Source organism: Daldinia vernicosa (genome assembly GCF_022497035.1).
Source record: "Daldinia vernicosa strain CBS 139.73 unplaced genomic scaffold F5Y00scaffold_8, whole genome shotgun sequence".
Classification (NCBI taxonomy): Eukaryota; Fungi; Ascomycota; class Sordariomycetes; order Xylariales; family Hypoxylaceae; genus Daldinia; species Daldinia vernicosa.
The window spans coordinates 167995-192320 of NW_025953924.1; the positions used below are offsets into that span (position 1 = coordinate 167995).

At 46.5% G+C, this 24326-nt stretch overlaps 9 protein-coding genes across 9 annotated transcripts; 3 read left to right on the forward strand and 6 right to left on the reverse strand.

The window, feature by feature from the left end:
* Positions 1 to 2192: 2192 nt before the first annotated feature.
* F5Y00DRAFT_228233 (carbohydrate esterase family 3 protein) lies at positions 2193 to 4060 on the reverse strand. Its single transcript, XM_048006598.1, has 3 exons — positions 3668 to 4060; positions 3383 to 3600; positions 2193 to 3298 (listed from the first exon to the last, which is right to left on the reverse strand). The coding sequence occupies exons 1-3, from the start codon at positions 3768 to 3770 to the stop codon at positions 2603 to 2605; spliced, it is 1017 nt and encodes a 338-aa protein (XP_047867865.1). The 5' UTR covers positions 3771 to 4060; the 3' UTR covers positions 2193 to 2602.
* A 1220-nt stretch (positions 4061 to 5280) lies between these two features.
* F5Y00DRAFT_258893 (carbohydrate esterase family 3 protein) lies at positions 5281 to 6182 on the reverse strand (the record flags this gene model as incomplete). Its single annotated transcript, XM_048010786.1, has 3 exons — positions 5281 to 5400; positions 5504 to 5680; positions 5751 to 6182. The coding sequence occupies 3 exons, from the start codon at positions 6180 to 6182 to the stop codon at positions 5281 to 5283; spliced, it is 729 nt and encodes a 242-aa protein (XP_047867866.1).
* A 4064-nt stretch (positions 6183 to 10246) lies between these two features.
* Positions 10247 to 10986, forward strand: F5Y00DRAFT_203762 (uncharacterized protein). Its single transcript, XM_048005402.1, has one exon. The coding sequence runs from the start codon at positions 10506 to 10508 to the stop codon at positions 10860 to 10862; it is 357 nt and encodes a 118-aa protein (XP_047867867.1). The 5' UTR covers positions 10247 to 10505; the 3' UTR covers positions 10863 to 10986.
* Positions 10987 to 11111: 125 nt separating this feature from the next.
* On the reverse strand, positions 11112 to 12087 carry F5Y00DRAFT_251409 (uncharacterized protein; the record flags this gene model as incomplete). Its single annotated transcript, XM_048009822.1, has 2 exons — positions 11112 to 11946; positions 12014 to 12087. 2 exons carry the CDS (start codon positions 12085 to 12087, stop codon positions 11112 to 11114), a joined length of 909 nt encoding a protein of 302 aa, XP_047867868.1.
* Positions 12088 to 13083: 996 nt separating this feature from the next.
* On the reverse strand, positions 13084 to 14284 carry F5Y00DRAFT_274209 (pyridoxamine 5'-phosphate oxidase). The gene is made up of 2 exons (XM_048013312.1): positions 13770 to 14284; positions 13084 to 13644 (listed from the first exon to the last, which is right to left on the reverse strand). The coding sequence occupies exons 1-2, from the start codon at positions 13968 to 13970 to the stop codon at positions 13219 to 13221; spliced, it is 627 nt and encodes a 208-aa protein (XP_047867869.1). The 5' UTR covers positions 13971 to 14284; the 3' UTR covers positions 13084 to 13218.
* A 546-nt stretch (positions 14285 to 14830) lies between these two features.
* On the reverse strand, positions 14831 to 16776 carry F5Y00DRAFT_203811 (uncharacterized protein). Its single transcript, XM_048005403.1, has 2 exons — positions 15334 to 16776; positions 14831 to 15251 (listed from the first exon to the last, which is right to left on the reverse strand). Exons 1-2 carry the CDS (start codon positions 16661 to 16663, stop codon positions 14935 to 14937), a joined length of 1647 nt encoding a protein of 548 aa, XP_047867870.1. The 5' UTR covers positions 16664 to 16776; the 3' UTR covers positions 14831 to 14934.
* A 2950-nt stretch (positions 16777 to 19726) lies between these two features.
* Positions 19727 to 21116, forward strand: F5Y00DRAFT_274215 (uncharacterized protein; the record flags this gene model as incomplete). Its single annotated transcript, XM_048013313.1, has 2 exons — positions 19727 to 20053; positions 20161 to 21116. The coding sequence occupies 2 exons, from the start codon at positions 19727 to 19729 to the stop codon at positions 20587 to 20589; spliced, it is 756 nt and encodes a 251-aa protein (XP_047867871.1). The 3' UTR covers positions 20590 to 21116.
* Positions 21117 to 21894: 778 nt separating this feature from the next.
* F5Y00DRAFT_203843 (uncharacterized protein) lies at positions 21895 to 23086 on the forward strand. The gene has a single exon (XM_048005406.1). It carries the CDS (start codon positions 22130 to 22132, stop codon positions 22985 to 22987), a length of 858 nt encoding a protein of 285 aa, XP_047867872.1. The 5' UTR covers positions 21895 to 22129; the 3' UTR covers positions 22988 to 23086.
* Positions 23087 to 23526: 440 nt separating this feature from the next.
* F5Y00DRAFT_203841 (uncharacterized protein) lies at positions 23527 to 24325 on the reverse strand. Its single transcript, XM_048005405.1, has one exon. It carries the CDS (start codon positions 24175 to 24177, stop codon positions 23656 to 23658), a length of 522 nt encoding a protein of 173 aa, XP_047867873.1. The 5' UTR covers positions 24178 to 24325; the 3' UTR covers positions 23527 to 23655.
* Between the last annotated feature and the right edge of the window lies 1 nt (position 24326).

Consider the following 24326-nt stretch of genomic DNA (forward strand, 5'->3'; position numbering starts at 1 on the left):
TTATATACGTTTAAATTCTTGTTTCAAAGCTCACTAAGTCTATAAACGACTCATGTATAGCGTAGGGCATATTCAAAAGCCTCTTATTATGCCTTAGGTAGGTGAGCTTTTATATAAAATACCGACAATTATTGGCTATAGGTACATAAATACCATACACATGCGGCCGTCCTGCACCCCAGATTACCTGTAGCTTTATAGCGTAGACTGCTTAGGGCACACCAAATCATCCTTCCTACCTATATATTCTATCCCTTCTTTCTTATAATATTTTTTCTACGATGCAACGCTTGTTTCTATGCAGCCAGCTTTAACCAGGGGAGACCCGTCGAGCACACCTGTTGGGCACACCCCTTTATAACCAGTTGGAACCACTGCTATCAATGATTAGTAGTGTTTAAATTAAAACACAAGTCGGACCGTTCTTTGGTTTAGTAACTACAGCTGTATTCGAAACTATTTATATAGGGCGCTCGTAAGCACGGATCAACAGACAACCAGTTTCAACCACTATGCTATGCAAGAATGTCTTCGACCGAACTTGCCGATATGGTTACAACCGGAGAACATCGACCAGGGAGACAAGAACGCCCCGAAGATTCAGCTGAGTGGTCAGATGACAAGGATTACGATAGGTGTATGACGTGATAAGGGTTCTAAGGTCTAGCTTGAAGCTATCTACCAGCTAGTCATTCATTATGTTGTATATAAGGGAACCTTGGTTCCCTGTTACATTTAGGAAAAGGCAGGCGTTAATAACACTTTGAAATATATGATATATGAGCTATCCACCAGCTAGTCACCTGTCACTCCGTAATGGTCATATAGGTACCAAGGGCTGTCTCAGAAATGAGTTGAGAGAAATAGAAGCTTCCAGTTTACCATCTGAGGCGATAGACCAGAGTTCAGCCAATAACGCTCTATCAACAACAGCAATCAACGCAGCATCCAAACGGCAGCACTGGTTTTCTACGTTAAACTTCGGAGTCTCGGGATACATTTCTCTTGTATCTCTTGCGGTGTCGGTGCGTGGCAAGCAACAAATAGAAGTAATAGTATCGGACTAGCAAGCTACGAGGTATCAGCATGGGCACTATGTAGTGATCATGAGGCGAGTGACCACTTTCTTCTTCCTGTTGAACTAATAGTAGAATATAGGCGATTAAAGATACTCCCTAGTGTAAACAAATTCTTAGAGGCAGCGTTGATAATATTGCTCTTGGTGAGCGGCAAATTGGGAGTACATTATTACACGAGAGGTCTCATACATGTAGTGATGGAACTTCGATATCAATCTCCTGTGACCAACACAATACAATAACCCTCACAACATATTGTGATGAGAGAGAAATTTTGTTTCTGAAAACTATCACCTCTCTTTGTCTTATCCTACTCATCATTATATATACTCTCCCATATGCAACTGCTTACACGGCCGCATTTGACGAGATAACCACATTTCTTGACTCCGTCGACTTCTTGGTCGTCGAGGATAAGGTTTATGAAAGTATTTTTGCCAGGATTCCAAGACGGGAAGACAAGATACGATTAAGCCAAATACATAACGAGATCCAGAAAAGCCGCGATGAGCTAGGGGAGTACCTGGACCGTCTTTTTTACGTCAAAGGCAGCTAGGCATTACGAATGCCACCTCGATGGTTTTGGGCTGGCTACAAGAAACAATTACAGAAAAGAGCGCGGCGGCTCGATAAGCTACGGACGCGTTTCCTAGTTGTATATATGGACGTGTTTGCGACGACAGCGGAAGGTAGTACATATCTTCAACACCAAATGCCCAATTTAGGTATATTCCGACCAGGCCAACCGAAAACATCAGACAAAGACAAAACCTCACTATGAGCTGTAGTAAAATGATAGAGAATCATAATAGTCGTTTCAATCATGAACTTAGCAGTTTTCATTTTAGGACAACTTTCCCAACTCGGATGACTTTTTCTTCGGGTTGTGGGCTTAGAGAAGTATAATTTTGATACTATTTTTAGCCCTCATATACGTAAGACTATTAAATGTTGCGGTTAGGGGATGTAATTGAGACTACCTCTTCCCGTGGGAATACGTGATTTTGAAAGCTGTTTCTGCTGGGACTCGTGGCCATGACATGAATATATACTATATTCAGATTCCGTACGGCTTGAGATCGAGAGCGAAAGGTATACCACGCGGAGCTCTACTATTGAGTATTGTTTAAATTGGTCTACAAAAGTTGAAATATATATAAAACATAAGATAATTGTAGTCGACTCAATTAGACGTAGACTTGAATCTAACCAGTACGCTGACCGTCACTAGGTCTTTGCTAGTTCGGAAATGCATACATCAAGTCTAACTTACGTACTATACATGCCAAGTAGTAGTAGAGGCCCGTGGGGCAAGCGCATCCTCGAATAGCAAGAGTTCCATATCATCATGAACCCGGGTAGCATACCCGACAGCTTCGAATGTCGGTGATTATTCGCAAGAAATAATAGCCGGCTCTACCTCCGAATCCTGCGTGTTATGCAAATTCTCTTCAGCCAAGCGAAAGCTACAAGGAGGCGTTGACATTGTATTCTAACATCATCAAACGGCCATGTGCCGTCTATTAAGCGCTCTTCCCCATTCGTATTCTACTAGGGGACCTCTTTTCCTTCTTGTCTTGACTTTCCTTGCCCTGCTGATTTTCTTTCTCCTTATTCTCCTTCTCTTTTGCTTTCTCCTGATTTGCATTGATTGCATCTTCAGCATCTCTAGCAGCCTCGCCATCTGCTGGGACGCCATTCTCGACCGGGGCCTGTAGCCAGCCGTTTTTCTCAACTTCGATGATCTTCTCTATAAAGATATCTCCCATCTTGAAATAACCCTTGTCGGTAGGGTGCATATCGTCAGGTCCAATATCCGCCTTCTCAACGCGGTTCGGTAGACCCTGGTCATGATGCATTTCAGCCATAACTACTGGTTTGCCCTCCCGAATAAGGTCGATAGCCACCTGGCGTATCTGGGCATTGGAGCTCCTGACGCAACGTTCCGTACCTTCCCATGGGCTCATTATGATGGTGGACATGATAATGGTACTTCGCGGCGAGGCTTCGAAGACGAAGTCGACTAGATCGCGCATTTTCTGGAAGACATACGCCGGTCCCCAATGGTCCAACTGGAAACAATCGCTTGATCCAGCATTGATTATGACCAAGTTTGGTTGGGTCTGAGGTACGACTTCTTTAAGGCGATCGAGGGTAGGTTGTATAGGCTGGGCACCGAATGCTTGGACGTCGTTGTCTTTGAAGTCACCATATCGGTTCTGGAAGCACGTGCGGGGTTAGCATAATCTAAACGTTGGGATGGACCACCAACTACGGTTGGCGGAGGGGGGAGGGGGGAATACCTGGCCGACATAGTTGACGGGATTGCCTCTAGCAACCATCCAGTCGCGAAGTTGCTTTCGGTAGCCGACTTCGCCAGTCGAGTGCTCACCGAGGGTCATAGAGGCGCCTATGAACATGACACGAAGAGGAATTCCACCAGCCAAAGGGCCATTATCGGAGTGTGTAAGACGGTTCCACCCATCGCGTGCAACGTCGGGATTAGGCTGAAGAAATATAACTATATTGGCCTTCTGCATCAGCGTACTGGCGCGTGATGCGCGTTGCTTCAAGAAGAATTGTCTTACCTAATAAGAAAATAAATAGGCCGGATACAGATATCACCTTATGGAGGTTGGGTAGCTGCTTCCAGCGCAGGTAAAGCGCGGAGAAGGGAGAGTTCATAAGCATTTTGGCGGGAGGTCCATTCGCTCGACGATAATATAAAAGAGTGAGGTAAAGAGTGTATTGCTTGCGCAGTCTTTTAACGAAAGCGCATAACGGCGCAGAAGCAATCCTGATGAGAAAGGGGAAAAAAAGAAAAAGGACACCACGAAGGATACACGAAGGCTACACCAAGAATATTTCAGGTAAGAGCTTGGCAGGGGCTTCTCTACGTATGTACGTTTAACAAGACAACAACGCAGACACGAAGTGCCTTCCTGCGCGGCCTACGCAATAAGAAAGCAGGAAAGTGATCATTATCCCTGTCCATCTGTCTTTTTAGTTAGTCTCGAAATCCTTATCGGTAACCTTATTTGTCGAGAGTTTGAACTGATTTGATTCAGACCCTACGGAATCTATCCTAACAGGGGTATTTAAAGTTAGCTTATCTTGGCGCTAACTGACAACCGGGACATCGGCACCGCCCAAGCGTAACGGGATGCCCACTGTGTAAATATAAAGAGTGATGCTACTTACAGATTACCTTGCCAGTCCTTCCAGACAGATTACTTTTCAGAACAAGTGCATGCACCTGCCCACCAAAATTACTAGTAAAATGACATGGCCACTTTCTGCCCTATTAATCTCACGAGACTTTACAAAAAGTCAAGATTACTAGATATTTTTAACAGATATAAGTATTTTTATATATTTTTAGCATCGTCTAATTGAGCTGAATTGATTGATACTAATCATTCTACGATACGACCGTGTTTTCAAAAGTTATTAAAAAAGTAATCTTTAAATAAGCAAAGTAATCTCTGAATAGTGGCATGTAATCTGTGTATAAGGCCAAGTAATCTGAAAATAGTAATATGTATATGGTATTCCCCAGCTAATACAACGTATTCGCCAGTCAACACTTATACCAATATAGTCGTTAAGATGAGAGGGATCTAATAGTACTAATATTATATAAATGCGACACTTTTTAAAAATGGTATGTATTATCGAGTGATGAGCCTTATACAGGTATGTCCATATGTAAAAGGCTTTAGAGCCTCATATTACGTAAGAGGCCTTGAATAGAGGCCCCGAATTAGGGACCTGCAGCGCCTGGCATGCTGGGTGTTCTGAGAAAGTTATGGGGCAGAAAGTGGCCATGTCATTTTACTAGTAATTTTGGTGGGCAGGTGCATGCACTTGTTCTGAAAAGTAATCTGTCTGGAAGGACTGGCAAGGTAATCTGTAAGTAGCATCACTCAATATAAATAGGAGATCCACTCTATCACCTAGAAGCTTTAAGTTAAGAACTTATCCAATTCATCATCAATATTGTCTTGAAATAACTATGTCAATAATAATTATATCAATCCATAAGCAACACTATCCAATTTGAACATCATTTTTTTTTAATATAACGTTGATCAATATATACAGTAGAAATAAAACAACTGTGGCGTAAACCCACGAGGAGCATCACCAAGAGACTATGTAATATCTCGGTAGCGTCTTGAGATGAGTCGCAAAATACTCTCTATGCCGTGAATGGGACCTCAACCTTCTCAGCAGCCGCGCTCTTCTCTGCCTGAGCTACCTGGAAGGCGTTAACAAGAGCCGGGTACCAGACGTTCACCATCTTATCATCGCCCGAAGCCTACGGTAAAGAGGGTCAGCAACTACTTCAACTAAGAACTCCAGAGTCTTCCGAGGAAGCCCTATGGCAGATATGACAGGGGACATTTGCTGGTACTACTTACGTTGGGGTGTACGCCATCGCGCAGATCGCTGGTGCCGCTGAAGCCTGTGTATTGGTCCACGACCCAGATGGGCGACTCGGTGGTGTTGAGGCCCTGCGCCCAGGGGATGATGGCCTTGTTCAAATTCTGAATCTGGGTGTTGTAGTTGCCAAAGCCCATGGGGATAATTTGAGCGACCTAGTTGGACGAAATTAACAACTACTAGTACTGAGGAAAGTAGTGAGATAAGAATTGATAGGAAACTTACGACGATCTTCATCTTGGGGTTACTGTTCCTCATCACGCCGATTAGGGTCGTGAAGGCAGCGATGATATCGTTAACCGGCTTGTTCTGCTGCACGATGTCGTTGGTACCGAGATGCATCGTGATAACGTCCGCCGGGTTAGTCTGGAGCCACCCGACGAGTTGTTGCCTGTTGGCAATGTCGATGGCCAAGAAACCCGAGTGGCCCTCGTTGTCGCGGTCGTACGTGCTGTCTCCGCAGTTGTTTTCTACTTTTCCGGAGCCAACCCAGTCCACAGATCCCCACTCGGTAGGCTTCAGCTTCTCCCAAAGCTTTGCACGCCAGCAGATGATCTCGGTGATAGAGTCACCGAACGGCATATACCGGAGCGTGGCGTTCTGGGCGACAGATGCGCCCAAGAGCGTAGCGAGGGGGAGAAGCTTGTTGCAGAGCATCGTGAAGGTTTTAGTATGAAAAGATCAGGGCTTGGAAGTGTTGATATTGATGGTGTGAAATCTTTGACTTGATGATCGTCCTTAGCCCGGGTTTTATACTAATCGCTGTATCCTGCAATGCAGACCAACGGAGGTTGAGGTTCTACATCGTGGTAGCCCTGGGTTCCTGCCAAGAGCGGCTAAATGAAGCGGCTGCATGCGTACGTACGAAATATCAATATAGGCACTCATATAGCATCCCGCCGCGGGCACGCCGATTAGGACTCTAGCGGAATGATTAATTCCGAACCCCAGAGGATCGTGTGGAAAGATTCCTTTCAGCCGGGTCCTCGACCACATGGCGTCCACGTGGAATATAGTCATCTACAGCCCTTTCAAGTGAGGATGTTACGCTAATCTCATCGATCCGAAGATCGGGTTGACGTCCGGAGACGGGGTTGATGATGTATTCATTTGATTCAATCTATCCGCTTGAGACCCTACTATAACTCCCGCTCGCCCATTTGCTAATCCCAACACACTTCCACGACTCCCATATTAAATCGCACCAAATTTAGTATCCCACGTGGCTTCTCCAACTATGATCCTTCTGAAACCTCGTTACATTATACTGTTGCAGGTACTATGAGCGGAACTTTTGCGTAGATAGGCTGGTTCCGACGTATATGCTTAGAAATACCTACATCACTATATGAAAGTCAAGGATTATGAGTTCGCTGAATACTACACATGCACTTAGAATGTTCTGGCACAATTCCTAAACGAGTTAAGAGTGCCGGGATAAAAGATATCTTCGCAGATAATATATACGCTATACTCGTTGATATTACCTACAGTGCTCGAATAATCAAATCACTTCATTATATACGTTGGCTTATAGAAATATTGTTGTCCTATACAAGCGAGGTATCATACTTTCTGAAGCTAGACTATGTAGTAACTATCTCGGCTGCAACCAACCCACGTCTCCTCTATCAGCTCAAGAGTAACCGCAAGAGTAACCGGATAGAACAGATGATTGTATGCCATATATCCTGCATGCTGTCACATTTCCAATATTACCTATCACGAAAGCTAAGTTAATGATGTCTGATTCTATGCATACTTAGTATAATCCGATTCAACCGGCGTGGTCTATCCACCACCGAGAGCTGATCGACAGAACACTCCAAATTGCTGGATATGTCTGTTGAGTATCACGATAATATAAATTATGCAGCTACATATCAAGTATGCCTTGATCCTTGATGTCCACGTGGAGGTTCATGCTGCGGGTTTTGACCTAGTAACTTGTAACCTCCGCGGGTAACTCGCTTGTCATCACGTCATGTCAAGGTTCCTTACTCTGATAATGGCTACAACTTTATGTACATCTAGCGGTAGCTATGGTACTAAATAGGGGGTCTAACCAAGTCGTTTAAGAAGGTAGTAAAGGATGATATGCAAGCTAGATTGTCGGCTAGGGAAGTTCTATTCCTCGATATCTCCTATTTATAAGGGCCATATATAACAACTGCCTCACTGGGTACCTAATGTATAGATGCCGGCGAAAAGAAATGATTATTATTCGTGGAAAAGCTAGTGTTAAGTACACCAGCCTTCCTTGACTACAACAGAAACCTCTGAAGATAAATGTCTAGAATCACAAGGCCTTGTAGCATACAAATACCCAAATTATAGGCATGCTTTAGCCAATAGGGTAAGAAGCCAGAGTTACTATCAACGAGGAGGAATAGCGTAAGAGGTACCTCCTCGAGTAGATCACTACTAGTTACGAAGGGATATCGATATTGAATATACTACCCCGGTATATTACACTTAAAATAGGGCTATATCATAGTACCTTGGTTAAGCTACTTCTGTCGTAGGCATCTTATTATACCTACCATTGTAGTATCATGGCCTCATCGAATATACAACCGGGTAGGCTTGAGTAGATAGATCTATTCCTACTAGGATTTTCTGTTCGATATGCTAACGCCTCTTAACTAACACAGAAAGACCCCCGATAAGGCGAAAAGGAAGCACTCCTAATCCGGCCTGGATATACTCGGGATGTATTGGTACTTTTGCAAATTAGAAAACTACCTATATAAATTATCTTTAATATATATCGAATATATATCGCTGGCCATAAAGAGCTGCCTACTAAGACCTTTCCGATGACAATAAGGTCTAGACGCACTATATTAACATTCCAGCGGGTATTTCTTCCGAGGTAATCAAAACACTGGGCCTTAGATACTAATGGACACTTCATATGTAGGCATACTCGAAGGAGATCGTCGTTCCCAGCATCGTAAGGGGTAAGAAGTTGTCCGTTCGTCCGGATACCGCATGATCGTGAGGTACATTAATATGGACATGTCTACGACATGATACATTAAAGCCATCCCAAAAGGAAATCTTTAGGCCAAGGTTAGTTACCTAGTTTGTAGGAAGTCTCCCCTCGCCCCTATCCCCCCTAGGCGATACGGGATGTGCCATCCTGGACTTGGTTCCCCATAGGTCAGGTAGTATCGTCACACCGGAACCTTATATCCCCAACTACTGTATCCTAAGGCCTGAGTGGCCGTTATCACCTAACGTATGGCTCTGAGGGTAACCCCGCCGCCATACCTGACGCTCGTCCAACTAGCTCCTGGTGTTCGACAGCAACTCCTTTGCTTGGTGACTGTCACTAATCTATGTAGTTTTTGCGTAAATAATAGACTGATCGGTTTACAGCCACATCACAAATACTACCTAGGTACTTAATGGAACTATTTATTTTTAGACATAACATACGATCCAGCTGTTCTGCGGTCCCTCTTGGTGTGAGCAAACTGGTTTCCTTCCCCCGTGCTAATTCTGTGTATACTTTACGTATACTGTAACACTAGTACGCCCGGTACACGTGTATAAACTTGTGCAGTACGTAGCTAAAAACGTCTTCTGGATTACATGTATTTATAAAGCGCTCCCTTATGATACTGTCACCTCGAAGCTGGATGTCACTGTACGATATATCATGTCAACTTGATATACATTCCCTTCAAACTCTCATTTGACTAGGAATGCAGGTCTTTAATAATTCGTACTGATCATTCACACACTGAGCTTTTACTTTAGCCATGGTATCGGTATGTGGATCTAGCCCCTAAGTGTAGAAAGACTAGGGCTATAATTTAGAGTAAAAACGGTATACGTTGGAATGATACGATATAAACTAGCCCAGTACCACTTATAAGGTGAGGAACACTAATAGTTACCAATAAGTAGTCTCTCCTTTCGTGTGTTCTCTTCCCCATCCCCCCTAAGTTAGGTGGGGAAGAACAACTAGGTATGGATACACAACATCAAACGGCAGCTATTGGAAAGCAAAATGCCAGTAATACAGCACCGGGCCCAGCAAGAAAACTAACGCCATCTTACTGTCTGATAAAAAAACAAAAAAAAAAAAAAACAAAAAAAAACAAGGCTGTGAGGTTAAAGAAAGTATTTACATGAACCTACGCAAGCAGACGGACAACCTCATGAAATAAGGCTCTCGCCTATCTACCGTATATCTCCGTAGCTGACAAGATCGGCCCGCTCCACGTCCTCCACAACCAGTAGAAAAAACCCTCACGTTTTCCAATTATTTCAACCATATATACACAAGCGGACTAGGTTTGTACGCCGCATATGCTACGATGACGGCCTTGTAACACGCCGAGACTTTTTTTTTTCGGTGGGCGGAATGGTCCGGGATGGGGCCATTTACCAAATAAAGAGCCGACAGGGGGCACACACATACATAGCTACATACCCGGTGAATACATAGGTATGACTCAGGAAATCTTTCCCCAATCGCCCCGATCTCACCTCTTCACGGTGCATACCTACCTAGCACACACGACTGATGTGAGACCGAAAGCTTGCTTACCTACCCCATGGCAGCCTGCTCGCGTCCCGCATCCGGAGGACAGGCCATACCGGAAATTCTAGGCAGGCAGAGACGCCAGTTACAACGCCTATGAGTGATCACGCATGGATGAGGCTGCATACCTAGGTACCTTACCTAGGTAGGCTTGCACCTCGTAGACTAATATGCTGTTCCTATCCTTTTTGGTAGGTGTTACATGCGAGTAAGACGGCGAGTGATTGGCTATGACGGCATGTGTTCAGCTCTTGGAACTTCTGAGGATGACATAAAACTTGAGGCTACGTCCGTGAAAGAGGTCTAACTTGTGTTGTGTTCTGCTTTTTATTTACTTACCTACTCTCCCAACATATGCTTTAACTAGGCGGAACCTCTAGCTTAAGTTACGATATACTGATTATCCGTACGCAATCTCGAGTATGCCGACTGAACAGGAAAAGCATAGGGCGGTGCTAGCTTCGAGGGGCCGAGTTCCTATGTTCTCCCCTCCTCCAAGCTCCCCGAGGGGTAATAGTGTTAGCGAGACCGCGCCGACAAAACCGAAGAATCCAACCGGTAGAACCGGTCTACCCACTGGACAGCCGTACCATGGCCAATCGCTTGAGGCCGCATCCATCCTCAGCCATCCGCGACTACAGCAGGTGACAGGCTTACACCCGCGGAAGGTATCTTGGTGGAAAGGCGTTCAACCCCCAAGAGACGAGCTAGCGCGTCTCCAATGGGTTATGAACCTGCCAGACGCCTATCCCGTCAAACGGCCGAAAGGGAATTTCTAATATCGCGAGTCGCAAACGAAGAAGAGACACCCAAGCTAATCACTACTCAATATTTATTTTTGCTGAATGCCATTCTACATTCACCCGTATACGCCGAGGTTGTGCTTTGAGGTATCTAAAAGAAGAGAATAAGCGCAGGAAGAAGAATATACTATATACAGGAATTTCGTAAGGCCAGGCGCGAATATAAGGACCGAAGGGGAGATACGATGATGTCAAGGCGCGCAACAACCGTAGGCGACTGGCCGCTCAGCCAACCATTGTCTTTCCGATCTCGCTCTGCCAGTCTTTGGCCCTCTCGAACCCGTTCATATGGAATTGGTAATCTATCAACGCCTGTCGCACATCTTCGGGGGAGTTCGCCACGAACGGGCCGTACTGGACAACCTTCTGATTCAGGATCTGGCCGGCAACTATGACGAAGCGCGCGTTTTCCTTTGCGCTCTCGGGTACCTCGACATTCACCACGTCGCCGTCCGGCTCGAATACGCAGTTGTGATACTGCGCGACCGTCTGCTTCTTGTCGCCGGAGCCAAACACGGCGGATCCCTCTAGCTGGTACGAGAAGGCATTCCAGCCCTTCGGGAGAGGTTGAGCCAACTTGCTACCCGGCTGCATTTCCACGTCGAGCAACCAAACCGGGGTATAAGCCAGTTCCTTCAGGCTTTCAACGCCACCGGCTTGTCCCGATATAACTTTGATGCGAACCTTGCCGCCGTCCAATTCGGCGCTCGGAATTTCGTCCTTCTTTAGATCGCGGTATCGGGGTTCGCAAGCTTTAAGGTGGGCGGGTAGATCAACCCATAATTGTAAACCGACGTTCGCGCTGCCGTCCGGGTTTTGGCGCGGCATCTCGGCGTGCATAATGCCCCGGCCGGCTGTCATGAACTGCAGGTCACCGGCCTCGATGGTACCAGCGTGACCGGCGAAATCCTCGTGGTCGACACCCCCCGTTAGCAGATACGTAATGGTTTCCTGGCCGCGATGTGGGTGGTCTGGGAAGCCTGCGCCGGGTTTGATGCTGAAGTGGTCTAGCATTAGGAAGGGCGAGAAGTTCCGTAATTGCGGCGTTCCTACGCTTCTCCTACCAATAGTTAACTTGCCGTCCGGATCACGTATTCAGTGCATAGCCGTTTTCGGGTCTAACTGACCTAACCCTAGCTCCAGCTCCTTCGGCCTGTTCGACCGCTAGGAAGACCTTGCGAATTGCGCGCGGGACAGACATCTCAGTTACAACGAGTTTCTCGGACGGGTTATAAAAAGGGGCTTCGGATTCAGATTCGGATTCGGTGGTGGTCGATTTGGTTACCGTATCGCTGTTAGTCACGGCGCTATTGCTACTACTTCTGCTGTTGCTGTTGTAGGCCTTAAAAGTCTCTAGCACGGAGTTGAAAGTCGTTGTGGTCAGGTCGATAAATCGTTCTCTAAAGACAACTATAGACAGTATAGCTATAAGAAAGGAAAAGGCGACAGTCCTCATGAGGGGCAGAGATGTTAGAGCCTTAGAGGGTGTCTTATGTCTTATACGGGATCGAACAGTAAGACTGAATCAGGTAGGTCGCGAATCAGGGACGAGGGTGGATGCATTATGTACCTAGGCTAGCTAGAAATATCACGAAGATTCGCCCGATCTTGTTTGGTTGACGTTGGTTTTTTGTGATAGGGGCAGAGGAGCAGAGGGGGTGGGAAGGAAGAAAAACATCACGGGGAGGGAAGCGGGGCAATTACCCTGTAGTCCTTGTAGGTAGTCCCTGTACGAGCTAGTTTCTGGGTAAAGTTTTGGTAGTTGGTCAGCAATTGCCTTACAAAAAGTGAAAATTCCCGACGGTAGGTACGTAGCAATGGGTAGCATCCCCGCCACCAAGCCTTACCAACCCGTTACATCAGCGTCCACTCCCGCGTTTCGGGCCTGCACTTGTCCTTAACAGGGCATGGCTCCAGCGCTGACTGGCCGCTAGCTATGGCTGACTTAATTCTTCCAAATCTCCAAATTAATTTTCTCACCTCCGAAACGCCGTCGGCCCCGAATATACTTACTACTTTAAGAACCTCGTCCGGCAGAATGGAAGATCAATTGTATGGGTGATCCCGGTTGATGGTAGTGTTTTTTACCTATCTTCCCTATTATCACTATCGTGGTCATTAACAACGTCAACTCTTATTATTGTTATAAAGGCGTATTATAAAGTCAAGCAGACCGCCAGTTTGCTTACTACTGCGTCATCGAAAGACCATAGAATCTGATCGACATTGACATAAAAAAAACATCTCATTAGATTTTAACTTCATAAGGTTTGACTATAGTGAGGCTATAGTAGATTGCGAACACCTCTCATCCCCGACCTCGACCCCGAGCCTATTTCGACGCAGTGGCCCTCCACTGCTGGACCTCACTCTCACTAATCTCTCTCAACTTATTAACACCCGCCGGTTCGCCCGTGACGGTGCCCTTGGCAACCTCGGCAACCCTGCCCATTACCGACTTATCTGTGATAGCATATGTGATGGAACTGGTCTTCACTTTGAGCACAGCAATGCGCGGATCGTTCTCGCTTCCGTCGTGAATGCCGTCACCAAGGTCTCCCAGCCAAGCCTTGAGCATCGGGTTGTAGTACTTCTTCACGACCTCCCGGTCCGTCTCGATGGTCGCCTCGCCCGCGATTGAGGCCCACTGGCCCGAGTGGTCGTAGAATGAGATATTGGTATGCCTGTCCGCGTTCAACTCGTCCGTCTTGTGCGATTCTGTGTTTGTCGTGAAGGTTAGGTCGATATCACCGCCTTCCTGGTGGTTTGGATATTACGGTTAGTTATCTGGGCACTGTTTCATTCTGACTTAGACGAGCAAGTAATAGGAGACTTGAACGTCCTAGGTACCTAAGATACTATCTGCGGGGACTCGTTGCTTACCTTGCCTGCGACGGCCATGCATCGAGAGACCAGCTTCCCGCTCGAGGGGTCTCGCGTCGTCATCATGCCGAACTTGCACGACGACACGAATTTAATGAGTATCTCAACCTTCTCTTTTAGGGATACATCTTTGTCAATGTTCTTCTCATAGTATGGCCCAGACGGCTTGTTGCCGGTGTCCGTATTTGAGAACGACGACATATTGCGTGGGAGTTGGTGGTTGAAAGTAATATATCTAACACTTTGCTGTGAGGGTTGAGTATATGTTATTGAAATATGGTCGATCTGTTGGTTTTCCGAGATGACTTCTTCTACTGATGGGTCTGAGTGTAGTCCGGTGAGAAACAACGCCACTTTTAAGCATAGCTCTCCTCGTCTTTATATTGACCAGACCAATCGCTACGTGCGGCAAAGTTGCTTCATCATGTCTACTACTTATTGGCCCGCCACTTGGAATTATTAACTTAGTCTGGGTAGGTTTGTTTCACAAACATCATCATAGAACTGATTTAGGAGAGGTTGTTGGTCTACGTGACGGCTGTTCAATACTATGACGTCGTCGATGGTTAGAGCGCGTCACGATTACGAACCGAGGCTAGATTTAGACTGGCCCTTCTAAAAAGCATGAAGCTCCGCAGATAGATCGATTGGTTAATCATATGTGTGTCCCTTACTTTATGCTAAAGTTGATTTCAACGTCAATGAATCTAGATTCGGTACCTTCTTATATGATACCAGTAGGTCTGATTACTATTCCGACCCATATACACATAGGCTCTCGCTTCTCTTGTTAGGGTTAAACACTCAATATGAGATGAACAAAGACGATGGATTAAGGTTGATGATTTGTTCACTGTTTCTCTATTGCCAAGGTATCTTAGTCGTTTACATACAAGTAAATCGTATTGCGGAGTTGTAGAGCCGCACGGAGTGAGCAACGACAACCTCCGCTCTTAATATTCGCTTTTAAAAAGGCCGCTCCGTTTTAAAATAGTACGTGGCCATGTGATATAAGAATAAAATGGTAGATACTCTGTAACTCATTAGTATGCAGACAGATATTTCCTCCCAACTCCCTTGTGACCCATCAAATCCCTGACCTCCTAAACCTAGGTATCCTTTTACGGTTTCGATAAATAAGAAAGTATAAATCGTCGCATAGGTATCATGGATATGCTCTTCCTACGTAGTTGAAGTTTGACGGATCTGACGTGTCTAGCGAGTATTCTAAGATCTCATTGTTAGAGATGCCGTAAAACATAGCATCCGGCGACATTGCGATGGCCGTGAAGTTGGTCTCCGGGCCGGATTTGAACTGGAAGCTTGAAATAGGGTTCATTTGTTTACCGTCCCAATGGCTGCCCTCGATCTTGCCTCCTTGAAGGAGTCCGAGATATAAGGCTTGGTTCCAGCTATCCCATCTAGTAGCAGCGAACTGTTGGGATGGAGCGGGAAGTGGTATGCCGTCTTGAAGTACGGTCACTGGATATATGTCAGCTTACAGGCCTATTCGGGGGGTCTTGAAATAATATAAAATATCATAAATATTCATCAGTATGCTTACCTTTTTGATCAGCGCCATTCCACGTGTCATCGTACGGCGTCATCATCATACTTCCCGTCTTGCCTGATGTCACTTGTTCGGAGACGAGCTCCAGGCGGTCGAGCCATGGCCCACGCAACTTAGGGAGGATGGCCAGGCTGGAGTTGGCGGCGACATCTTGAGATTCGACCGCTACGGTTGCGGTAGCCCAAGTACTTGAATTGGCCGTTTTTATTGCTCCTTCTGGTCGTTGGTAGGCGACAACCCAAGTACCATCACAATCGGCACCCCAACAGCGTTGCCACATCGCCGCTAACTGACCCCCAGGCCAAGTTTCTAGTCTAGCATTGTCGAGCGTATCGTTATCCCAACTGTCGGGTCTATTAAGCGCGTCGACAGAAGCCATAGATCTTATAATGTTATCCGGGTCCGTGAACCATACATGTGTTTCGAATGTTTGCTTATAATCCATAGACGCGCTCGCTAATGGTGTTCCTGGTTGTGGGTTGAGCGGCTTCGTTGTCGCAGCCATCAACTCGGTTAGGTTATTCGTCTTCCACGACTTATTCGTAGAGTCCCAACGCCGAGCGATAAGAGAATTATACGCATCCTGGAAAAAGATAGTCCTGTGAATGACCCCATCCGGATCTGTCCAGTTAGATGCGGTTATTTTCGAATTGTCGAGTATGAGCTTTTCGTCTGTTGAATTCGACGGCAGATCTGTTGGACTGCCATTGTTCGACCCTGACGACACCGCTGAATCTGTTGACTCTGACGTATGTTTTTTACTCGCCAAGCCGGCCGGTATTCCTACTGCTAGCGCAATAACCACGACGATCACTACTCCTAGAATTATAAAAAATGTTTTCCTTGGGAGGCCACATATCGTCTTTGTTGGAGTTGCCTTCTCTGTAGGAGGAGATTCTCCGCCGAGTCCGGCCGCGTCTATTGGCCCGGGTCCGTAAGCAGAAGAGTTTATCGGGCTACCCACGGTCGTAGGATATGCGCTGTTTGGATATGCTGATCCGTCAGAATAAATCGTGCTTGCGGGATAGCCTGCGCCATTGGGATATGCCGCGGCGGTTTGATGGTACGCTGAACCTGCAGCGTAGTTCGGGTCCTTATACGGGCCTGGAACGACACCAGGATATAGATGTGATGAATTTACGACTTCTTTTGCGGACTCGGGACCATAATACGATTGTGTATCCCCCACGGCTGCGTGTTCGACAGGAACAGCTTGCGGATAGCTGTGGTCTGGATATTGTATCACCTCCTTCTGGAAGGTCTCTGGGTCCCGCGGAGAGACCTCAAGCGTGCTGTAAGGCGTGTCTTCCGGTGGCTGAGACATGGCGTCGTCTCAAAGAACCAATACCGCTAGATTGACAAGAATTGCTCAGCTCGAGAGAATTTGGATCCGTGATAGTCTGTGAGAGAGCATGGTCTTCCTTTGGTCAAGAAGCACTCGAAATTAGGTTGTCACGACACAGCTGACGCTGTGGCGAGAATGGGCTGGGGACTTTCTTCAGCTCTCGCTCATAGTGTATGTGGCCCCGGGGAGTTATTCAAACTGTTTTATGAATCCTCCTATACATACTTCGTATTATATTACAGCAATCCAACCTGACCTGCCTCGTCTCATTTTCTGGGCTAGCTCGTTATGGGTTCGTGTAGTTGCACGCCTGCTTCTCAATGCGACCATATGCAGGGGATATGAAATCCTTCTGGGTCTACATTTCCGCTTATCCTATCCAATCCCGTCTCTAAGAAAGCTACGGGTCTGGGGGCCCCAAGCACCAGCAGACTCGGACTCCGTGGATAAATCGACCTATGTACTTTCTAAATAAGGCGTATTCATACATAGGTAGGTAGGTATTCCACAAAATAGAGGTCTTTTATGGTAGTTCTCGTGCTAATTTCCAATGCTGCTATTCTCTACTGTAGCCGCTCTGCTTTCGAACGGTCTGGCTAGTTATAATTAATAATTACTTGACCAGATATCTTCAGCTAATCTCTAGACTAACAAGGTCAGAGCTTCAACAGCCCTATCAGACTGTGCCGCTAGTTACCATAGATTTGTAGCCTAAAAAGCTTGGCTCTTTTATATACGGTACCTAGACCACAAAAGGTCAAATCTCCTCCCTTTGGTGCGATCGACACAACGTACGGGAAACCCATTTGTAGCAGGCGGTATAATAAGTAAGATTGCACTGAGGTTTTTACCAAAACTCAGCGCAGTCTCGCCTTTTTAGTCCTTTTTAGTATTGTAAGATCGAATCAAGACTTCGTTCAACCTCATTGGATGCCATGATTCCTCTTTCGTCAGCGGAGAGCATTCCTAGAATCCCTTGGGGGCGATGAATAGAAGCCGAATCGACTATTGGCCTCTAGTTTTCTGCACTCTTTCTTCGACCATTCCTTCGCCCAATCTAGCTGAACGTGGTATGGGTATGGACGGCATCGCCTGCGCCCGTTCCCGTTCCTGAATTCGACAGGGGTTCCCTGTAATGTAAGGGGGGCGCATCCAGTTCTTTACCCACCTCGCTCTGTCAAAGATCACTGCATGCTCCCCGCAACACAGACATCGCACCTCGTTGGGTCCGTAGCCGCGCTGAATTGAGTGTTATAATAGATGGCCAACAGGGCGGTAATTCACCTAATCTAGTGCTCTTGTTTGGGTTTAGTATGACCTCACAGCCTCAGTAAACGCGACAGGAAGTATTCAGAGGACTTCCAAAGTCTACCTACGAGTTACCTACGTATTTAAATGATTGCAATAGGCTTGTTAGATTACATAGTAGTAGCGTTTTCAGAGCCTCGGTGATGGTTCGTACAGTAAGCAGTGTTTATCGTAGCATCGACATTTTACCCCTGAGGTGGCCAATAAACGACCTCGAGGAGTTCCTTTAAGCTTCCTTCCTCGTGACTAGCTTGACTGGCTTGACTGAATTACGCCGGGTTAAGGTCGGTATCAAATCGTAGTAGGTTCTGCCTTTTTCCACCCTCCAGGCCCCTTGAAACCACACCTGTTATAACTACCAACCTTATCTCCTACTGGAACGCCGTTAACGCCTTGCCATAGAGGTCTAATGCCGATCGAACGCAAGTTAGGGTATAAAATACCGATATATAATATATACAATATACATAACGGACGAGTACCGCGGCTAATTCTTAACGTATTATGGTCTTGAATTAGTACGTGCGTCGTTCGACGTCGATTAATATGGGCGTTTCAATCCCAAAACCGTTGAGAAATAATATAATGAGATGTGAAATTAGAAGGCCTGGGCGAGGTAAGTTAACCCCGCCAGCGACGGCGAAGGAGACGAAACACGGTCCGTCTCCTCTAAACCGGACCGCAAGCATGTGAAGAACATAATATCGATCGATTGCTCTCTACCCCGCTTGTTGATGATGAGCGTTGCGGTCTAGAATTCATAGGATATTTCCTTGTGATCAACCAACAGCTTAGCATGCCATGCCGTACGTGTCTATCACAACTCCTTAAGGTCTACGGAAGTCCCCATCAAAAGTTTTGTCCATAGATGCCACCTGACAGCTTTTGGAACAGCTGTTTAAAGCCTGGCACCATGCGGCAGCCAAGATTTTAAATGTATACATATGTACCTTTTATAAGATATTTTACCCCTGATTTACTAAAGAAAGATATTGAAAATAAATATATCAAGGATAAAGGCTCTTTTACACTTCTATATAAACTTCATTGTTTAAAACTGAAAGTTCGTGCTGTTCTATGTAAGTAAAAAGAGCGTAGCTTGAATAATACATTCGGTATGTGGCCTGTAGCTGTTGCCAAGCCCTGTTAAAGCTGGTCATAGCTGACAGGGGCTGGCCTATGGACAAAACTTTTGATGGGGACTTCCGTAGTGATATATCGATTACCGGCCGTATCATAGCATCAGCCGCGGTCTGGGTAGTCGCTAGTCTAAGTCTTATAGGTACTAACTTCTAAGTAGGTCCGGGTTCGAGTGGTGGAGATCTAAGAACTTGAACTTTATTATGCCCCCGTTTAGGAAAGAGCCGCAGATATGGGGAGAGGATCATATGCAACGACGAGGCTATCCTCGAAGTCTCCTAATAGCATACGTCACAAAGTATACGCAGGAGTTAATCACGACCGTGCTCAAAGATAAAATATGCGATGCAATTCTTTAGTAGTAACCACGATGGGCTCGGACTATATAGATTTAAGTTCAAGGAGTTGAAGTCAACTTCTACCCCTCGGACTCCTTTATTTGAATAATTGCAACCACCATCGTCAAGAACCAGGACGGTGTGTATCATAAATAGGTGGCTCCCCCAGTAACAGAGCACACAGAACTCTTCTCAACTCCAGAATAGTTACCTGGTAGTAGTCAGTTACTTTACTATACATAACTACCGCGAAACGATGTCGACACCGGGTTCTTACTCGACTGGTTCTCTTGACCATTCATTCGACCGCTGCCAACCTTATTCGAGATTCGCGGCTCGTTCTCAATGTGCTGGCACTCTCTTCCATCGAGATTCCTTCGAATTGTACAGAGAAAGAACTATTCGAAGGGCTCAGCGGATAAACGAGGGCGGTTGGGAATTCGACGAGGAGGAGGAAGGTGAAGAGAACAATAAGAAAGCTTCTCTGCTGGGCCGATTAATCGCCCGAATCCGCCAAGCCTGGTCTGCGTTGCCATGTTCGACGGCTTCAAGAAACCGACAAAAGAACGAAGCAAGAAACTCAGTAACATGAAAGGATAGACATGTACGCTTTGCCGATGATGTCTCGACTCCGGCATCGTAGCACCGCACTAATGTTCAACATAGAAACACAATTACCTCCGAAGGTAGAATACAGAAGAGCCGCACAATATTCCTCACGTTATAACCGCACTACTCGGCGACGAAGTCTTTCATGAAAATATACCTTATATCGAGGTTGAAGACGACTCCGACGACGAAGACACTGAAGATGGCTCACCCGACACAATCGATTCGCCTTCTGGACAGGACCCATCTGGCAGCCTTCAAGGCAACACGCCTAGTAACTTCCAGTCTCCATTGCCATTCGATTTTTCGCATTCTGGTGTGGCAGAATTCACTCATACTCATCCCCATCAAAATTACCATCATTCCTCACCCATGACGGACTTTACTCCTTGCAGCGTCGAATATTCTGATCGGAGCGAACAGCTGACAAGCTTGGCTAATAGCCTGCCGTCGCCTAATGAGCAGTGTGCTGGTGCTGGTGCTGGTAACTTATCTACGATAGTTCGATAATCGAATATGAAATCTTTGATATCGTACGAGTCGTCAGTAAAAGGGCCGCTCCACTTGGAAATCAATAAGAGAAGGTAAAGGTTACCCAACTCCACCCCGTCAGCTTTATGTCAGGCGATACTCTAGCTCTGTTCCCCCCGGGGAGTACTCTAGACGTCTAAAGCGCCAGAGATGCGCCGCTGTACCTACATAGTAGTATATAGCAGACCAATAGACGTAAACGTTATCATCATCATCCACCCCGTCAGCCCGTAAACCCATTGATGCCGACGAGGCGACCATCAATTTGAATGATCCAAGACCTTAAAGCCGAACGAGCCCCGAAGCCTGGCATGCTAACATAAATGACTGTACTGGGTTCTTGTTTCTTTATGGCCAGTCATCAGTCTCCAGCTTTCATGGTTAATGAATAAGACCTTTTGCGACTATGTATGAGCTGAACTCGAAGGGTTTTATAATAGTTAATTAATATAAAGATTACCTTATATAATATTAGCGCACTGCAGCCCTGCGTTGTCAAATCTCCGAATCTGCGAGGCCTTAAAGCCTAAGGAACACGAGAGAGAACATATTTCCCCGTGCTTTTCCAATAGATGCGGTCCACGATCTTCGACGCTCGCTAAATCGGCCACTTCATCTAAGTCGGGCCGCTTTGTGCCTGCAGGACACGTGCTACGACCCAGAAAAGGGTTGGGTATTTGGGTCTTTTTCATTTTCTTTTCGTTCCATACGCTTACATAGCTTGTTACGATAGGGTAGGCTTTTTGTTCTTTACATGCTTCTGTGTAGGACTTGGGACTTAGAACCGCGACTAGTTGTATAAAACTGCAGGGGGTTACGCACTGAAGCGATGATCCTGCCGCTCTCATTTAACATTGGAAACTGATATTCACTCCAGCTACTATGTAATTATATAAAATATTTACGTAAAATCGTTCCATATCTTACGACAATACCAACCACAAGACCTCTAAACCCAAGTTCCAACTAAAAAAAAATAACTCTACATACTATATAAAATGACTTCTTGATCTTAAGGCGTACCCGTGCCCGGTTTAGCTAGCTTGTTTTCCTTATTCGGAAAATGGCTGACAGAGCGAGTTCGCGGAATAGGCCCGCTGTATCTGGCGCCGAACGAATCGGGCTCGAGTCCCTTTCCCATTTATTTTATTTTTGGAAATCTGCATCGCCCAAGCAGGCAGCGAAGCTAGGCACTTACATGGTATAACTAACTGACATGGTATATAGATAGATAGTCATGTGTCTCCGACGCGGAGTAACGCAACGCTAGCTTTTGCTGCTGCTGTTTCTCTGGTTACCTTAGCCCTACATAGGTACACTTACATAGGTACCCTACATATATACAATTCATGTATACATTATGCATACGATTCTTTATGTCTTAGGGCTATATCTTGAAAGGGGGTTAGCTATTCTCAATTAAGACTACCGGCCGTGCTAAACTACCGGCTTAGATATTTTGAGTAAACCCAAAAGGCCCCCCCAAAAAGTGAACTCTGAACCATATGCTCCTCCAACCATGAAGGACAGGCTCCAATCATCGACAAGCTTCGAGTTCATAAAGTTTGGTCTCGAAGAGCCTCCTGACCAGCCGGACCAGAACCTGTCCGTAGAGAGAGATGCTTTCTGGAGCTACTGCGGCCCCTTGCTCTCCACACTAGATGATATCCCATCTAGCTTTCACGACTGGGCCCACGCTGCTCTATCTGGCTCCTTACTTCCACTCCTACTCCCCTTCTTAACCTTCGTCAACGAGTTCGTCCGAACAAATGGCCTTGATCACTACTGGCTCACCATCCGCGCGACGAAAGCGACCACGGAATACAACAAGCCGAGATGGCACACGGACGACATGTTCTTTAATAGGAGTAGTGGCGACGGTGACGGTATTTGGGCCCGGAGAAGATCGCTAGTAATGGGTAGGGAAAAGGCAGAGTTGGACCTGCAGACGGACTGGAAGTTATGCGCTACGCTGCTCGGTCCCGCAACTATGTTCATTCCCGCCGAGCACCAGGCAGCAGCTCGCGCGACGTCGCGCTCGACGAAGCGTGCTCTAGCTACAGATCACACCTGCACTTCAGTCCGTTGTGTTGGGTGTGGGGCGACGGCCGAAGCTGTCCGGGATAAGCTCACGACCGAGTTTGCTCCCTTAGGCTCGGTTCAAGCGGAGCCGGGCGAGTGCAGCATATTCCGCATCGGCCAGGAACGCGGTGCTGTGCACTCGGAGCCCTGCATGAGTAGAGGAGATCGGATATTCGTCAACGTCGTGCCGGGGAAGAAAGACGAGCTGTCTTCTCTACTGGCCAAATGGGGGATGACTTTCCCAAGGTCATGGTATATCGCCCCAGGCGTCTTACGCGGTCATGGATTAACGTGATTGATGAGGCATACACTGGGAGGTCGAGGAGGACTTAACACTGTAGTAATTGAGTATGAGCATTGTTACGGGCCCTGTCAAGAGGAAAAATTTGAAATGAATGTAGGAGGAGGAGACTACCCGAGACCAAAGGAGGATAACCCCTCTCTTCTTTTCCTTATTGCATTTTATCTAGTTTTCTAACGTGAACATGATCGAATGGATATCCAGGCTATGATACCTTATACCCACACCACTGTGACCGACAACCCGCAAACAAAGGGCAACAGGGGTACCGGAATTAAACTCCCATCTTCCTCGTATGTGCGTGAACACCGCTCTGAAGAAACCGTCTACTACTTACCTACTAAGGAGGTGGAGAAAGTAGGAGGAACGCTACAGATACATATAAAGGGGAAACCAGAGAAATAGAATACATGGAGTAGACGGATGAATCGGCAACGAGAGATACGTAACATATAAGGATACAGCGAACACAGACGAAAGACATTGAACTCTAAATGAAAGCAAGAGGACAAAGGGGTGGTAATAGTCGATTTATTTATTAATTAACTATTGGACGGGAAACCTACATCAAACAGTCAAAAAAGCTAAGCGTTAAACACATTTTAACACGTTCGAAGCCAGCGAACGAGTCTCATGGCATCACATCGTCACGCGGAACGGCTTCATATCCAGTTATGTCCAATCGCTTGCCGGGTTTTCTCAGCCTCTCTAGCTCTCCTCGCCTCTCGGTCCCGGGTGACGAGGAAGCCCAACAAGTGCATGATCCTAATGCAGCGGTCAAACTGGATGTCCTCGGGGCTCTTTGCTATCTCGGCGTCTAAGTTGACGTCGAACGCCTCTCCCCGCGCGGTTACCAGGAAACTCATGATCCGCAGGGCAAACATCGACACGTGCGGTAGGAGCTCGTACGGCGCCGACTTGCACTCGTCTTCTACTGCTTCCCTCAACGTCTTCGCCTTGCTTCGGACTACGGACGACGTGCGCAGGTTTTGCAAGTAGTCGTCGACGTGCTTCCAGTCGGGCAGTTCCCTCGTCATGGAGGCCGCCGAAAGACACCTATTCATGTAAAGCCGGAACGCCTCCTTAACTTCATCGACCTCAAGCAACGCCTCTGCATCACGCTGGGTCTTCAACCTCAGGGAGATTTGAAGAGATTTGACTGTCTCCGGATGTCTGGCGAACATCTTGTATTAGGTAATGTCTTAAGGTGTTGATTAAGGTCTAAACTTGGTTAAGGTATGAATTATTAGGGTGTCTGGTTTGGTTTAGATCGGGCTACTACTATGCATCAGGCTTGTATTTATATCCCACGGGCGTGTGCCTATTTCAAAGC

What these genes read in the sequence shown, in the direction of transcription:
- F5Y00DRAFT_228233 (XM_048006598.1), bottom strand. Translation starts at nt 3,770, where the DNA reads ATGCTTATGAACTCTCCCTTCTCCGCGCTTTACCTGCGCTGGAAGCAG. An exon ending in CCTATTTATTTTCTTATTAG is followed by an intron (nt 3,601 to 3,667) that starts GTAAGACAATTC and finishes AGGCCAATATAG; the next exon opens with TTATATTTCTTCAGCCTAAT. An exon ending in CCGTCAACTATGTCGGCCAG is followed by an intron (nt 3,299 to 3,382) that starts GTATTCCCCCCT and finishes ACGTGCTTCCAG; the next exon opens with AACCGATATGGTGACTTCAA.
- F5Y00DRAFT_203762 (XM_048005402.1), top strand. Translation starts at nt 10,506, where the DNA reads ATGCCGACTGAACAGGAAAAGCATAGGGCGGTGCTAGCTTCGAGGGGC.
- F5Y00DRAFT_274209 (XM_048013312.1), bottom strand. Translation starts at nt 13,970, where the DNA reads ATGTCGTCGTTCTCAAATACGGACACCGGCAACAAGCCGTCTGGGCCA. An exon ending in GCATGGCCGTCGCAGGCAAG is followed by an intron (nt 13,645 to 13,769) that starts GTAAGCAACGAG and finishes CCAAACCACCAG; the next exon opens with GAAGGCGGTGATATCGACCT.
- F5Y00DRAFT_203811 (XM_048005403.1), bottom strand. Translation starts at nt 16,663, where the DNA reads ATGTCTCAGCCACCGGAAGACACGCCTTACAGCACGCTTGAGGTCTCT. An exon ending in GAATGGCGCTGATCAAAAAG is followed by an intron (nt 15,252 to 15,333) that starts GTAAGCATACTG and finishes ACATATATCCAG; the next exon opens with TGACCGTACTTCAAGACGGC.
- F5Y00DRAFT_203843 (XM_048005406.1), top strand. Translation starts at nt 22,130, where the DNA reads ATGAAGGACAGGCTCCAATCATCGACAAGCTTCGAGTTCATAAAGTTT.
- F5Y00DRAFT_203841 (XM_048005405.1), bottom strand. Translation starts at nt 24,177, where the DNA reads ATGTTCGCCAGACATCCGGAGACAGTCAAATCTCTTCAAATCTCCCTG.